We start from the raw sequence: 15,430 nt of genomic DNA, 5'->3' as shown, positions 1-15,430 counted from the left end.
CTAAGCCTCCAGCTCTTCCAGGGCCCTGTCCTCTCCCTCACCTCCCTCCAGCCACACGAACCATCCTGCAGCTCTTTCTCTTCCTCGTGGGTCTGCATACGGTATTCCCATCTGCCAAAAGAGGTCTTTTCTTCACTTGTTGCCTTCAGGTCTGTCCTTTTTGACTCTTCAATCTAAAATGAGTCCACCACCTTGTTCTTTTATAGCACCATGACCTTTCCCTTTCAGCAATCTTACAGAAGCAAATAATTCTTGGCCTCTCTGGTTTTTTCAGTGTCTGCATCCACTACCTAAAGGAAGGGATCCTGTCTGTTCAACATGGCTTCCCGGGCATCTGACAGTCCATGGCATGCAGCAGACACAAAAAATAAAATAAATGAAACTAATAAGATCTCCTTTTCTCCAAGTCATCTCTCTCCATTTAATACAGCATGCAAACCAATGCTGGTTATGTTGTCCCTAGAGGCTCTCTCCTGCCACTCATGAACTGCATGGCACTCTGCCAGGCCCATCACCTCTCGGAGCCTATTTCCATATCTATAAAATTGCTATAACAATATCATCCTCACCAGGCTGGCTACTGCAGAGGTTAAATAAGAGAATGTGAGTGCCTAGGGTAGCTTGGTGCTCAAGAGCTACTGTTTTATATACTTATTTTTAACACCGAAAAACAAGTTTAAAAAATGGCCTCAACAGGAAAAGACTCAGCCACACATGTAATTTTAACGTTTAGGAAAGGCAGGAGGTGACAAAACTCAAGAAATCTCCACAATTTATTGAGTTTCCATATGTAAAACCTGATCTGCTGTTAATATCTGGACAAATCTTCCTGATTTTTAAGAGGTAGGCTGTCTCCCTCACTTTCATCTTCAGAGACAGAAAGCAAGATGGATGCACTCCTGTGCTAACCCTAAACTGTATAATACACTGTTTAAGGGCTGGTTGATAGTTCCTAATCCCAAATGTATGTTATTTAGCATGTACTAACTGGTTTCCCTCAGGCCAAGTAACCTGGAAAGGTGACCAATTCTCAAAGTCTCAATAGAAGTACTCTGTTGCTATAAAAATAAGCCTAGATAACAATTGCTCTATTGTTTGCTGAAAATTATTATAACATTTACTGGGCTGTCTTTTTTTTTTTTTTTCAGACTGTCCTAACAGTAACATAATGTATCATTCATCTAACTCTCCTACACTTAAAAAAAAAAAAAAAAACTCTTAGTAATGACTATTAACAACATGTAAAATGTTAATTTCCCTTGAAATTCCACTTCTAAGGCTTTATCCCATAGAAATACTTAGGCAAAGACAAATGTATACAAGGATGCTCACTGCAGTAGGCATGTGGTAGGAAAAAAAGGTGGAAATAACCCAAGTGCCCAACAATACAGACATACTGGCAAGGAAAGATGTCCAAAAGATATTAAGTGAAAAACATAAATTGAAAAACAGTATGAAAACCATCATCCATTTTTATAAAATAAGAATATTTTCATATACATACTTGGATTGGAAAGAAAACCTGGAAATAGGAACACCCAAGTTTTCTCAGGAGGGAATAAATTAAGGAGGATTTTCACTTTCTTTGTTGTGTATTGCAATAATGTTTCAGTTTTCATAATGAGCAAGTATTTCTTACCTAAACAGGGAAAAGAAGATGTAAATAAATAAATAAATAAATAGATCTGTGGGCATGAGTCATCAGTACCACAGAGTTCAACTAGCCACAAGCTCCTGAGAGGTCCCTGCTCACATGGTGCCAGCCGGTCTCCCTGCTTGGGCCTGACTCACAAACCCAGCCGACTCAGCACGTCTTGAGGTTGCTATTAAACAGCAGCAAGTGAAGGCACTTGAATTTCCACAGTGTCAGTTACAAGGTTGGGGGGCCATGTTTCTCCTAAAAACTCAAGTGAAATTGCCTTGGAATTTGTGGTTAAGGCCTACCAATGGCAAAGCTGAGAGCAGACAGACACTCCAGCAGAATTCTCAAGTACAGCTCAGAAACTAAACCCTGCTGAACTGGGGAATGGTTTCCTTCTAATGAAACCCAGAGGTTAGGGCAGAGGGGTGCAATCTGAGAAGAAAGAATAAACTGATCATAAAATTAAAAGGGGATGGGGAAGTAAGAGACTTCTGTATTTCTCTCTTGGAAACTGACTGCAAAGTAGGAAAGAAAGAAGTTGCAAGAGTGCACTGGTGAAGTTACTGATATATTTCACTGCTGAACTTTCCAAGCAATTCATGCTAGAGATTGAGATTGATACTAAATCTATAGCAGCAGGTGAAACAGTGACAGCAGCCCTGTCCTCATGAGTGGAGCATTCTATTCCCACACAATACTTTTGTACTGGGCTAGCATCTGGATCAATAGGCAAGGTTCCTCTGATCCCAGGCAGGCTGGGGCTGCTTGGCAACAAGTGGCAGACACTGTTTTGCCCACATAATGACCATTTCTCTCCTTACTAACGGAACCCCAATTTTATTTCTCTGCCTTTTCTCAGTCATGACCTTCAGGGAGGCAGGGTCCATGCCCATTTCCAGGAGGTGAATACTGATTGGTAAACCAACATGGCCATCTAACTTGCCTGGATATAACTCATCAATGAGATGCCATGGGAAATCAATGAGAGTTCTGTGGAGGTTTTGATTGGTCTTTAAAGAAGACACAAGACAGAAGTGTCTCTTTTACTGCTTGTAAAAGCTGTCAAGTGCAATTCCAGAATGTTAGGGATTATGGCAGCCATTTATGGAATATGAAGGGACCAGTTTACAAGCCAAAGTGCTGTAAGGCAGAGCAGAAAGTTAGAAAGCACTTACTAAGGTCCTTGACAACCTTGGTGAACAAGTGACAACCAACCCTGGAACCACCCTACCTCCAGGTATCTTGCAAGGTAAAATAAGTACCCTAATGTTTAAGCCAAAACCATCCCAACAGAAACAATACAATAGAACAAAAGGTGCCACTCAATCCATGCCTTCTCTAATGATTTCACTTTCAAGCTATAACTGGATATCACAATTACTGAGGAAAGGGATGCCTCTCTAGCTCTGTGGGAGCAACTGCCTTTGCCTACCCAGAGCATTCTTATTCTTTTTCTGTTGATAGTTACCCTTCTCTTTAGAGGCCAGCTCACCTGCTTCACGGGGTTGGAGATAAGGAGGGAGGAGGATGTAAACATAAATCCTGGTGCTCCATCCAGTCCACCAACACCAACTAAGGTGGTCACACAACCCAAGAACTAATCTGAGGGAAGCGGATGTGGCTCAAGCAATTGGGCTCCCATCTACTACATGGAAGGTCCCCAGTTCAGTTCCCGGTGCCTCCTGGAGAAGGTAAGCTGGCATGACCAGCAGGCATGGCAAGCTGACACAAGAAGACTCAACAAAGAGACAAAGAGGAAAGGCAATGAGAGATACAACAAACCAGGGAGCTGAGGTGGCTCAGGTGATTGAGCACCTCTCTCCCACATGGAAGGCATGTGGTTCTTGGCACCTCCTAAAGAGAAGACGAGCAGATACAGACAGCAAACGCAAACAATGGGGGGGAGAAGGGGCGGGAGATAAATAAATCAAAAAAAAAAAAAGAACTAATCTGGGTCCTCTCCCAAGATTGCCATATGGAGGCTAGGAGGGAAAAAAAAAAACCTTTCTGTACCTTAAATTAGGAACGGTAGTGCTCATCTTTCCTGGTATGTGGAGAGAACCATTTGCAGGGCAAACCCAACACTCAGAGAGTCGTAGACCATATGAAACTTTATTAGCTCAAGTATCTGGGCTGCCCAGGGTTCCAGGCATGTCTTGATTTATATATTAAAGGACAATGCTTGATATATGTAAAGCAGTTTAAGTCGGGGTTTCTGTCATTTTTGCAACTGGAAGAACCCCAACTAAATTAAACACTAACCTATCCCACACCCACATCTTGAAGCCTTTACTTTCTCTGGATATTCTTCTTTACAGACCTCTCATTTCAACTCCTTTTTCTCTGTAGTTCAGCTTCCCACCTCTGTGCAAACCTACCAAAAGGCAACTGCCGTCCAGCAGGTAGGGGCTAAGCAGGGGCATCACCACTACCCACCAAGGTCTCATCCTTCCTCTTTCCCAGTGCCCTGATGCTATTTCCAAGCCTGCATGGTAAAACTGTGGATACTCTTTAAATCCAGAGAAGCAGGTCTAAGAATTCCACTTACTTGACTATACAGCTCAGTATGCTGTCACGTGAAAACAGGTGTGTAAAGGGCTCCACGTAAAGTCAATGGCAGCATGAGTCAGACAAGACCATCAAACAATTATGAGGCCATCTATACATGTACGCTCTATCTATGTACACACCAAACATAAAATACACATTCTGGGTATGTATAAGTGCAACCCTTGCAGTGTGTAAATACTCAGACAGTAGAGTGATACTGGAAAGTCACAGGGTGTTTCTCTATGGCATCAGTTGAGTGTGCCTTGCTCTGAGGAAACCTGAAAGGCTTAAACCTAACCTAACAAAACAGTAATTTTTAAAAATCTAAAAAAAAAAAAAAGCTCCATTTTTTTAAAGGATTTACTACAAGGTCCTGCTAAACTGCATGTTGCCCTATTGAATTTAGAATAGGATTGGATTTTCATAAGACTTTACAGGGACTGCCACCTCCAGAAATTAAAGAGCCATATATGAACTGAATGTTTTTTAGTTGTTTAATGTTATGTACAAAACGAGGTGATTTTACTTGTACATTATTATTGATTTTCTGTGTGGGAACAAGAGAATGGCATCAAACAATATCATGTCAACTGAGACAGACATCTTATTCAGGGACAAACAAGGCATTTCTTAACAAAGTTTGCTATTAAATGGAGTCTTGACTGGCATGCAAGAAAAGATCAAAGTAGCCACCTTCTCAAACCATCCACAAAAATAATAATAATAGCAGGTAACACCCACAAAGCAGTGACTATGTATCCGGCAATGTTCTAAGTGTTTTACAGGTGTAGCAGTTTGATATAGTTATGAATTCCAAAAAAGAAATACTGGATTATGTTTGTAAACTGGTCTTTTCCTTTGGGCATATTAGATTGTATTAGATTCAGAGGTTTTACTTTTACTTGATTAAATAATGATTAGGACGTTGACTGGGCCACATCAGTAGGGCATTTGAGTCCCTACTCCTTGGGGGGTGGGGACTCACAGATAAAAGACATGGCAAAAGAAGAGAGTTGGAAATTTGATGTTGAAGTTTTGATGCTGGAATTTTGAAATGAAGCCCTAGGAAGTAGGCACACAAAGGATCTTGGTTGTAAGGAAAGAAAAAGCAAGCCCCAGGAAGAGAGGAACCCAGGAAGCCTGGCAGACATCAGCAGTCATCTTGCTCCAACATGTGGCAAAAGACTTCACTGAGGGAAGTAACTTATGCTTCATGGCCTGGTAACTGTAAGCTTCTATCCCAAATAAATACCTTTCATTAAAACCAATCAATTTCTGGTATTTTGCATCAGCACTGCTTTGGCTGGCAAATACACCTCAACCTCTTTCTCTGGAAAGTGGAGATATATAAGCTTCGGCTACTGCCTGGGAACTGGTCTAAACTCATTCCATCCTCTCAGTAACTCTACGCATAGTGTGGAGTGTATTATTATCCCTGGTGTCTAGATGAGCAAATGGATGCACAGAGTGGTTACATTACCCACGGTCAAGAAGCAACAACTGGCAGAGCTGAGCCCTGGATGAAGGCATTCTGGGTCCAGGGGCCATGCTCTTAACCACTGTACTAGGCTGCCCCCTTGATCAGGCAGTCATGTGCAGGATGGAGGATGGTACAGGGGAGAGGAGTGGAAATGGGAACCCTGCTTAGCATATTTTCACCAATGCTTCATGGTACTGAGGACATGTGCTATGAAGAAGAACAGGAACAAAAATTAAAGGATGATGCTGTTAAAAGTCAGGAGAGGGGAAGTGGTTGTGGCTCAGGCAACTGGGCTCTCACCTACCACATGGAAGGTTGCTGGTTCTGATCCCAGTGCCTCCTAAAGAAGACAGCGAGCTGGCACAACAGGCAGGCGCAGAGAGCTGACACAAGATGACACAACAAGACGATGCAACAAGAGACATGGGAGGAAAAACATGATGAGATACACAAAAAAGCATGGAGTAGAGGTGGCTCAAGTGATTGGGCGCTTCCCTCCCACATCAGAGGTCCCAGGTTTGGCTTCCAGTACCTCCTAAAGAAAGAAGGAAGATGAACAGACACAGCAAGTGAAAAACAACAGGTGGGTGGGGAGAAATAAATAAAATAAACCTTAAAAAAAATAAAAACAACAGGATAGGGGAAGGGTAGTGACTAGCAAAAGGTAGAAAGGAAGCTTCTGAAGAACTTAGTCTGTTTCTGGATTTGGGTCCCGGTTTACATGGGTGTGTTCAGTTTGTGAAAACTCAAGCTATATAGTCGTGTGTACTTTTCCAAGTGTTCTGCATTGTCATTATTTTGACCACTACTTGCCTAACATTGTGTGAAGTATCATGGGACAGAGAGGCCATTAAAGACAGCAGAATTATCCATGTCGATGATTCTAAAATCCCACTGTCCAGCCTGAGATAACCAGCAGACCAGACATGGCAACATGGCATCATGGTTAAGAGTGTGGTGTTAAGAATTACACTGCCTGGGTTCAAATCCCACTTCTGTACCAACTAGCTGTGTGACCTTGGATATGCTGCTTAACCTCTCTGTGTTGTCTTGCTTTCTGCCATTGTAAAGCTGTTTTAACAACAGTGCCTAACTTAGAGGGCTTTTCTGCAGATAAAACGAACAATTATAAAGAACAGTGCCTGGCACATGGAACACACTCACTAAATGTAAGCTTTTATCCTCATCACCATTTAGGCCCATGGCCATAATCTCCTGTCTTAAATCAGGCACCATATCCTTTATCATTTTCCCATTATGTAAATAATTTAACTACTATTCCATGCTATTTTCCAAAAATAATTTAAGGTATACTACACTTTTCCCTAGTATTCAAGTAATATAATCATATTACAGAAAATCATGTATACTCTCAGGAGTGTAGCCCTTCTGCTCCAGGTCTGAAATGCCTAAAGTAACCTGCAGACGCAAACTGTAGTGGTCATTTATAGATCCTGTATGAGGAGCCATCAGTGCCGAACGGACTGCAGAGCACATACCAGTCAATATGGCTCAAGAAACAGCCATATTTTTTATTTTGAAAATTTTCAATCCTATAGAAAAGCTAAAAGAACAGTACAGTGAATATCCATATACCCTTCACCTAGATTCACCAGTTAATATTTTGCCACAGTTGCTTTCTCTCTCTCTCTCTTCACACAGACACATATATTTTCGTTTTTTTCTGAAACATTTGAAAATTAACTTGTAGGTATCATCGTTTTTATTCATAAATATTTCAGCCTGTATCTCCTAAGAACAAGGCTATTATCCCATATAATCATAAAGCCATCATCACTCCCAATATTCATTTTGAATATATAGTCCATATTCAAATTTCTCCAATTGTCCTAAAAATTATCTTTATAGCTTTTTTCAAATCAGGGGTCCAATCAAGGACCACATAGTACATTTAAACTGTCATGTTTTCTTTAAGACATCCCTGCCCCTTGACTTTTGTTTTACTTTGTTTTTTTTAGGTACCAAGGCCAGGAACTGAACCCAGAACCTCTTATGTGGGAAGCTGGCGCTTAACCACTGAGCCACATTGGCTCCCCTGAGTTGTTTTTTTCATTTGTTTTGCTTGTTGTTCGTTTTTTTGTTTATAGGAGGTACCAGGAACCAAACCCGGGACCACTCACGTGGGAAGCAGGTGTTCAACTGTGTGAGCCACATCCACTCCCTGTCCCTTGTCTTTTTATGTGTTTCATAGCATTGACATTTTTAAAGGGTTCAGCAATTATCTTGTAGGGGGAAGCAGATGTGGCTCAAAGGATTGAGCTCCCACCTACCACATGGGGGGTCCTGGGTTCAGTTTCCGGTGCCTCCTGGAGAAGAGGAGCAAGACAGCAAGCTGGAACAACAGGCAAGTGCGGTGAGCTGATGCAACAAAGAGACACAAAGAGAAAAGACAATGAGAGACAAAACAAACCAGGGAGCTGAGGTAGCTCAAGTGACTGAGCATCTCTCTCCCACATGGGAGGTCCCAGGTTCAGTTTCTGGTGCCTCCTAAAGAGAAGACAAACAGAACAGAGAGCACACAGCAAATGGACACAGAGAGCAGACAGCAAGCTCAAACAATGGAGGTGGGGGGGGGCAAATAAATAATAAGTCTTTAAAAAAAATTATCTTGTAAAATGTTCCCCAATCAGAATTTGTCTGACTAGCTACTCATGACTCAATTCAAAAGTTAAAACACTTTGGGAAAGGTGCTATAGAATTGATGTTTTATACTTCACATTGTAACACATCAGGAGGTATGTTATGATAATTTGTTCCATTATTAGTGTTGCTACACTCGATCATTTGGTTAAGGTGATGTCCACCCAAACCTCTCCACTGCAAAGGTATTCTTTTTTTTTTAAGATTTATTTTATTTCTTTCTTTCCACCCTCCTTGTTGTTTGAGCTTGTGTCTCCTCTGTGTCTGCTCCTCTTCTTTTTAGGAGGCACTGGGAACCAAACCTAGGACCTCCCATATGGGAAAGAGGCACCTAATTGCTCAGGCCACATACAACCGCTTCCTGTCGTGTCTCTCCTTGTGTTTTCTCATTGTGTCTTCCTGTTGAATCAGGTCATTGTGCCAGTCTGTCGCATCAGTTCCCTGTCTTGTTAGTCTTCTTTAGGAGGTACCAGGAACTGAACCCAGGACTTCCCATGTGGTAGGCGGGCCTCCAACTGCGTGAGCCACATCTACTTCCCAGCACAGGTATTCTTTTTCTCTTTGTAATAAATAAGTGATCTATGGAGGGTTCTTTGCAATACTGTGTTTATCTTGCTCCCCAACAGTCTTTCAGCCAATGGTTTTTAGCATCAGTTGATAATCCTCACCTGAATCAATAATTGCATTAGGAATTGCAAAACTGATGTTTACTGTGTAGGTGAAATGAGCCCTTGGCAAATCAAATGCTATTTTCCAACTGACTTGCATTATAATTTCTGAACTAATTTGAGAAGTCCATCTGTTTGATTCCTACCTGACAGTGGTTCTTAACACTTGTTTTTCACTTCGGCTACATCAGAATCCCCTGGGAAGCTGGTTAAGAAACAGAAGCCCCAGTCCTACCTTTGGACAACTGAACCATTATCCTGCTGAAGAGGCTTGGAAATCAGTGTGTTGGCAATCCCCAGGGAATTCTGATTATCAGACAGGTTTGGGAACCCCTGCTTAGAGAGCACCCACTATAGCCTCCAGGAGAACTATCCCATAGGATACATACTGGTAGGTGGCAGCTGCCCGGACAGCCATTAACTCCCAGGGGTCTGGAACAAGAGCAAACTGGTTCCACCTAGAACAGTCTACTGTGCCCCTGATTTATAACCTACTCAAGGCTAAAATAAATAAATAGCTGTTCCTAGAGAAGCTATCAGATCAATGGTTGCCCAAATTCAATCTCTACAAGAACATCATCACAAAGCTTCTGAGTCAGTAGGTCTCTAGGAGGGCCCAGAATATGAGTTTGCAACAAACTCTTCAGGTGCTTCTGATGCAGATGGTCTGAGGACCACATTTTAAGAGACTCTGACCTAGATGCTGCTCCACCCTTACCTATGGCAGTTGAAGAGCATGAGTTGGAAAAAAGTGTCTCAGCCTTCATTTTTCATTTTTTGTTTTGTTTTAGATTTCACCTTTTTTTTTAGTTAGAAAACTCTTTTTTCAGCCTTCACTTTTTTTACAATGATAATGGTTTTTATTTTTTTTTATTATATATATATTTTAAAGATACATAGATCACACAAAATGTTACATTAAAAAATACAAGAGGGATGCAGAATTGGCCCAATGGATAGGGCATCCACCTACCACATGGGAAGTCCGAGGTTCAAACCCTGGGCCTCCTTGACCCGTGTGGAGTTGGCCCATGTGCAGTGCTAATGTGCGTAAGGAGTGCCCTGCCACACAGGGGTGTCCCCCGCGTAGGGGAGCCCCACGTGCGAGGAGTGCTCCCCGTAAGGAGAGCCGCCCAGCATGAAAGAAAGTGCAGCCTGCCCAAGAATGGCGCCACACGCACAGAGAGCTGACACAACAAGATGACACAACAAAAAGAAACACAGATTCCCAGTGCCGCTGAAAGGATAGACGCGGTCACAGAAGAACACACAGTGAGTGGACACAGAGAGCAGACAACTGGTGGGGGGGCGGGGAAGGGGAGAGAAAAAAAAAAAATATATATATATATATATAAGAGGTTCCCATATACCCTACACCCCCCCACTCCTCCCACATCAACAACTTCTGTCATTAGTGTGGTACATTCATTGCATTTGATGAGTTTATTTGGGAGCACTGCTACACAGCATGGATTATAGTTTACATTGTAGTTTACACTCTCTCCCAGTCTATTTAGTGGGTTTTGGCAGGATATATAATGTCCTGCATCTGTCCTTGCAGTATTCAGCCTTCATTTTAAGGCTACTTACCAAACAAAAGAAATAAAAACAGATCATATGGGAGATGCTTCTGAGCAATTAATTAGCCATCCAGAAACATTCAAATAATATAAAAACTCTCCATAAAACACACTAAATTCACCCCAACATTCCATTCCACTAGAGAATTACAGGCAGGCTGAGCTGAGACTGTGAGACCAAGGTTTCCAGCATAAATCCCCCACTTCAAGTTCCATATTGGTTCTTTCCAGAAGGGTACCAGGAGCATAGAACTAAACCCTGGAGGGCATATGAACCATATGAACCAAACAGTATTAGGGTACCAGGAGCGTAGAACTAAACCCTGGAGGGCATATGAACCATATGAACCAAACAGTATTTCTGCCTGTTAAGGCCCTGCCTGGTTCCAGCTTTCCCTTTTACCCATCATACTGTGTGGGAGCAAGTTCCTGGAAATTCCTTTCTTTCCTTCTCTGCCCACCCTTTCCTAACCCAAGCCTTAGCCACAATTGACATGTGATGTGTTCTTATGGCCCCAGAAACAAAAATAGTCCCACCACTGATGGCAGGGAACAAGGACCATGCCAATCAGATGAAACGAGGCGGACACAGAAAGAGCCAGTCAGCTCCATGCTGGAAGTATGATTCCATACTTCTCATGGGAATCAGAAGTATGGCTGGCAGACTGCAACATGAGTGCAAGGCATCAGAATAGTGGCAGAGGTCACAATGACACCTCCTTTGCCTCCAAGGCCTAGGTAACTTTCCAGCCAGGAAATACCAGGCAAAACAAACCACTCTCATGGTATGGTAGGGTATAGTACTCGCTGGAAAGTTCACTCCAAAGACATCAAAATATATCTACGAGTTTCCAAAGCCAAGCAGACTTATGGCAAAAGAACCACCAAAGAGTTGGCTCCTGGGGCTCTTACCTGACTGGAACACATATCTGGCCAAGCCCTGCATCAGCTCTGCTGGCCACGTTGGTGGGGCAGACTCCCCTGTTTCTCTCTTCAGACGAAATGTCAACTCAAAGCCAAAACCACTGGGTCCGTCTGTTCCTGTAAACCTGAAAGTAATAAAAAATTAATGTTTTTAGTTCAACTACCTTAGGAAAAAGCACCCAGTTTTGGAGATGTAATTGGAGTAAAGTTCTCTCCCTTTCTTTAGTGGCCTCAGCACCCCAACCCCCTAATCAGAGGACTCTCCCTGGGTATGAGCCTGGGGTTGGGGGTGTGGATGTACCCTGAAAGCCCAAAAGGAACCAGATCTCTTGCCTCATCCTCCTGCCTGCTGCAGGTCATGTGTATGACATCAGCCTGGTCAATCAAATCCCCCCGCCTGGCACTCTGAATTACAAGTTCCAGACTATAACTCTGGAACATTCCTTCCTGGATAACTGAGGATTCATTACTAAAAACCTGCCTTATTAATGCTTATATTTCTTCAAGCTGTTAATAAGCACCTACTTAGTTTGCAAAGCTATATGCCCCATGTCCTTCTATGAGGATGAGACTCTTTCTCCACCCCACTTCACCCCACCAGCAGTCAGCCCTGGACCTGCCCCATAAGAATGCAAAGCCTTGGGCTGGGCTGGCTGTTGGCCTCCAACCTCAGCATTGCGGATGGGTCCCAAGGCAGATTGCAAAGGTACTGGGTAGGCCCATATTCTCCCTGAAACCCTGCACGCTGCATGCATTCATCAGTTGGCATGCATTCTTTCTGAAACCTGGCCCCCCTAGAGGACCCTTCAGTCACTGAGATCTTGGGGAAGCACAATTTTCCCTCCCTTCCCATCCCCAGGTTGTCCAGAGTAACAAGGACTACTGGTTCTTTGGCCACAACTCATCACTGTGATCAGTAGGCAACATGGGAATACATGCCTCTCTGTCTATTAGGAAATGTTCAGGAGCCCCAAGTCTCCAAGGAATTCCCTAAAATGGACTTCTGCCAGAAAGGATTAAATGATGTAGATTACTGAGCAGGGCCTAGTAGGTAGGGTGCCCCACCTCCTCAAATGAGGCAAGCTTCCAGGGAGGCATTCCAGAGACACAAGGCTTGCCAGCACGGGGAGGGTTAAAATAGGTTCATGACATAATTTTAGTAATTATATCTTGTACAAACATGATCCATAATGACTGTACACATGTAAATTCCTCAGCATACAAACTAAGATAACGGCCAACATCTCCTTGCTAGCCAAACTACTGAAACAGGCAATCCCAGCTACATGAAGGCATGATGACACAATACCCAACCCTGGTTTCCATGTGGCATCTTTCCTTCCTCATCATCAACCTGAAGACACTAGGCTGAGAGACTGGATGGAAAGGGATTCCAAAGTCTTAGAAGCTCTGGTTTTGTGTGCCTTGGCAGGCCCATCTGTTAAATGGACGAGTGCAGCCCTTCTATACTTGCCAAAGGGTGGAGAACATCTCTGATAAGCTAAGTTCCTTAAAGGCCAGAAAAGGCATTCTTTATAAATTATCATTGTCATACCCAATTATATTTAAAAGTGATTTCCGGGAAACGGACTTGGCCCAGTGGATTGGGCGTCCGTCTACCACATGGGAGGCCCGTGGTTCAAACCCTGGGCCCCTTGACCCGTGTGGAGCTGGCCCATGCGCAGTGCTGATGCATGCAAGGAGTGCCGTGCCACGCAGGGGTGTCCCCCGCGTAGGTGCCCCATGCGCAAGGAGTGCGCCCTGTATGAAGAGCCACCCAGCGCGAAAGAAAGTGCAGCCTGCCTAAGAATGGCGCCACCCACATGGAGAGCTGACACAGCAAGATGACTCAACAAAGAGACACAGATTCCCATGCCGCTGACAACAACAGAAGCAAAGAAACAAGATTCAGCAAATGGACACAGACAACCGGGGTAGGGGAGAGGGGAGAGAAATAAATAAATAAATAAATCTTTAAAAAAATTAAAAAAAGGGAAAACGGACTTGGCCCAGTGGTTAGGGCGTCCGTCTACCACACGGAAGGTCCGCGGTTCAAACCCCGGGCCTCCTTGACCCATGTGGAGCTGGCCCATGCGCAGCGCTGATGCGAGCAAGGAGTGCCCTGCCACGCAGGGGTGTCCCCCGCGTAAGGGAGCCCCACGCGCAAGGAGTGCGCCCTGTAAGGAGAGCAGCCCAGCGTGAAAGAAAGTGCAGCCTGCCCAGGAATGGCGCCACCCACACTTCCCGTGCCGCTGATGACAACAGAAGCGGACAAAGAAACAAGATGCAGCAAATAGACACAGCGAACAGACAAGTAGGGGGGGGGGATTAAATTAAAAAATAAATAAATAAATAAAAATAAAAATAAATAAAAGTGATTTCCAAGGTTTGTATTTTCTCCAATCTAGCAGCAAGGAAGTGGAAAGCAGCGAGGAAGTGGAATCCATTCTGAGGGCTCACACTTGGAATTTTGTTTTGTCTCTGTTTTGTTTTTAAAAGTTTATTTTTTATTTCTCTCCCCTTCCCCCCCCCCCCCCCCCCGTTGTCTGCTCTATATCCATTCACTGTGTGCTCTTCTGCGTCTGCTTGCATTATCCAGCGGCACTGGGAAACTGTCTCTTTTTTGTTGTGTCATCTTGCTGCATCAGCTCTGTGTGCGGCACCACTACTGGGCAGGCTGCGCTTTTTTCATGCGGAGTGGCTCTCCTCGCAGGGCACACTCCTTGCAAGTGGGGCTCCCCTACGCGCAGACGCCCCTGCGTGGCAGGGCACACCTTGCGCACCGCAGCACTGCGTGTGGGCCAGCTTACCACACAGGTCAGGAGGCCCTGGGGATTGAACCCTGGACCCTCCATATGGTAAACGGATGCTCTATCAGTTGAGCTCTATCTGCTTCCCCACACTTGAAATTTTGGAGACCAGGCTAGAGGATGCTTGGAGGAGGTAAGGAGCTATTCTATTTCCTTCCTGAACTGCTCTGTTCAGGGGGCAATTCAGGGTAGAGAGGCTAAGGGAATAGCTATGCAAACTGAAGCTGGAACAGCTACCTTCGTAGGGCTACGCCTGGGAGGGGTGTGAAAACCTGGGTGGGGGTAATACAAAAGATGGGTCACCAGGGCAAAGGGAAGATTTCAAGTAGTCACCAATTAGAGGCAGCTTTGTAAAATGTATTAGACCATTTCTCCAGGGCTTTCATCTTGGGCCAAGAAAAATACATGATTTCTAACCACAAAATCTTGAGAAACAGCCGAAATGAAACATGTTCCTTTTGGACTGCACAATGGGGAGAACCCTTGCCTGGACAGAGAAATCATATGCACTAAGCAGCACCAACTCTCTAAGGAGGGCTAGTATATACACATGTTGGGTGTCCATGTATCCACATGCATGGGTACACCATCTGCCTCCACACGGGGTGCTTTCTGGGGCAGCTCTGTGGGCAAGCCAGTCTTGCCTTGGCTGGGAGGCATGTACAGGCCCAGCCAGACGGTTTCCACCTGTGTTTGATTACCACCCACCAGGCTGGCTGGACGCAACCTCCAAAGTCTGAAACATGAGTTTGGAATGACCCACAGCCTCAGTCACAAACACACAATCTGGAGCCTGTAGGAAGATTTCTTTTTCAAAATAGGCTATCCAGGCACTAGCCAAATGACAAGGTCGTTCTATCTTTAAAGTCTCCTGGGGGGCCTGGCTGGATTTGGACTTCCTCATATGAGATGTTCTCCAGCCAAAGTGGTTTTATCTGACCAGAGAATGGAGCCTTTCCTACAGAACAGCTTCTTTCACATTTTCTGAGAAAAAAGCATGAGAGGAAATTGGCATGTTCTAGAGAAGGTGGGATCTAGGTCAGACAAAGACTTTTCTAACAGAGAAGGTGCTGAAATACTACGTGGTGGTAAAGGAGGCCAGTGGAATTTCTTCC

At 44.1% G+C, this 15,430-nt stretch overlaps 1 protein-coding gene across 5 annotated transcripts in view; it reads right to left on the bottom strand.

The window, feature by feature from the left end:
* Positions 1-15,430, bottom strand: part of SUFU (SUFU negative regulator of hedgehog signaling) — a 157,328-nt gene that overhangs the window by 85,379 nt on the left and 56,519 nt on the right. For all 5 annotated transcript variants that reach the window (XM_058298604.1, XM_058298603.2, XM_004478849.5 and 2 more), the window contains exon 3: positions 11,494-11,630. In XM_058298604.1, the coding sequence (XP_058154587.1) occupies positions 11,494-11,630 (137 nt within the window). The remainder of the gene's footprint in view (positions 1-11,493; positions 11,631-15,430) is intronic.

Source organism: Dasypus novemcinctus, chromosome 6 (genome assembly GCF_030445035.2).
Source record: "Dasypus novemcinctus isolate mDasNov1 chromosome 6, mDasNov1.1.hap2, whole genome shotgun sequence".
Lineage (NCBI taxonomy): Eukaryota > Metazoa > Chordata > Mammalia > Cingulata > Dasypodidae > Dasypus > Dasypus novemcinctus.
Note: the sequence above shows the minus strand (reverse complement) of the source record. Positions and strands in the feature narration are given on the sequence as shown.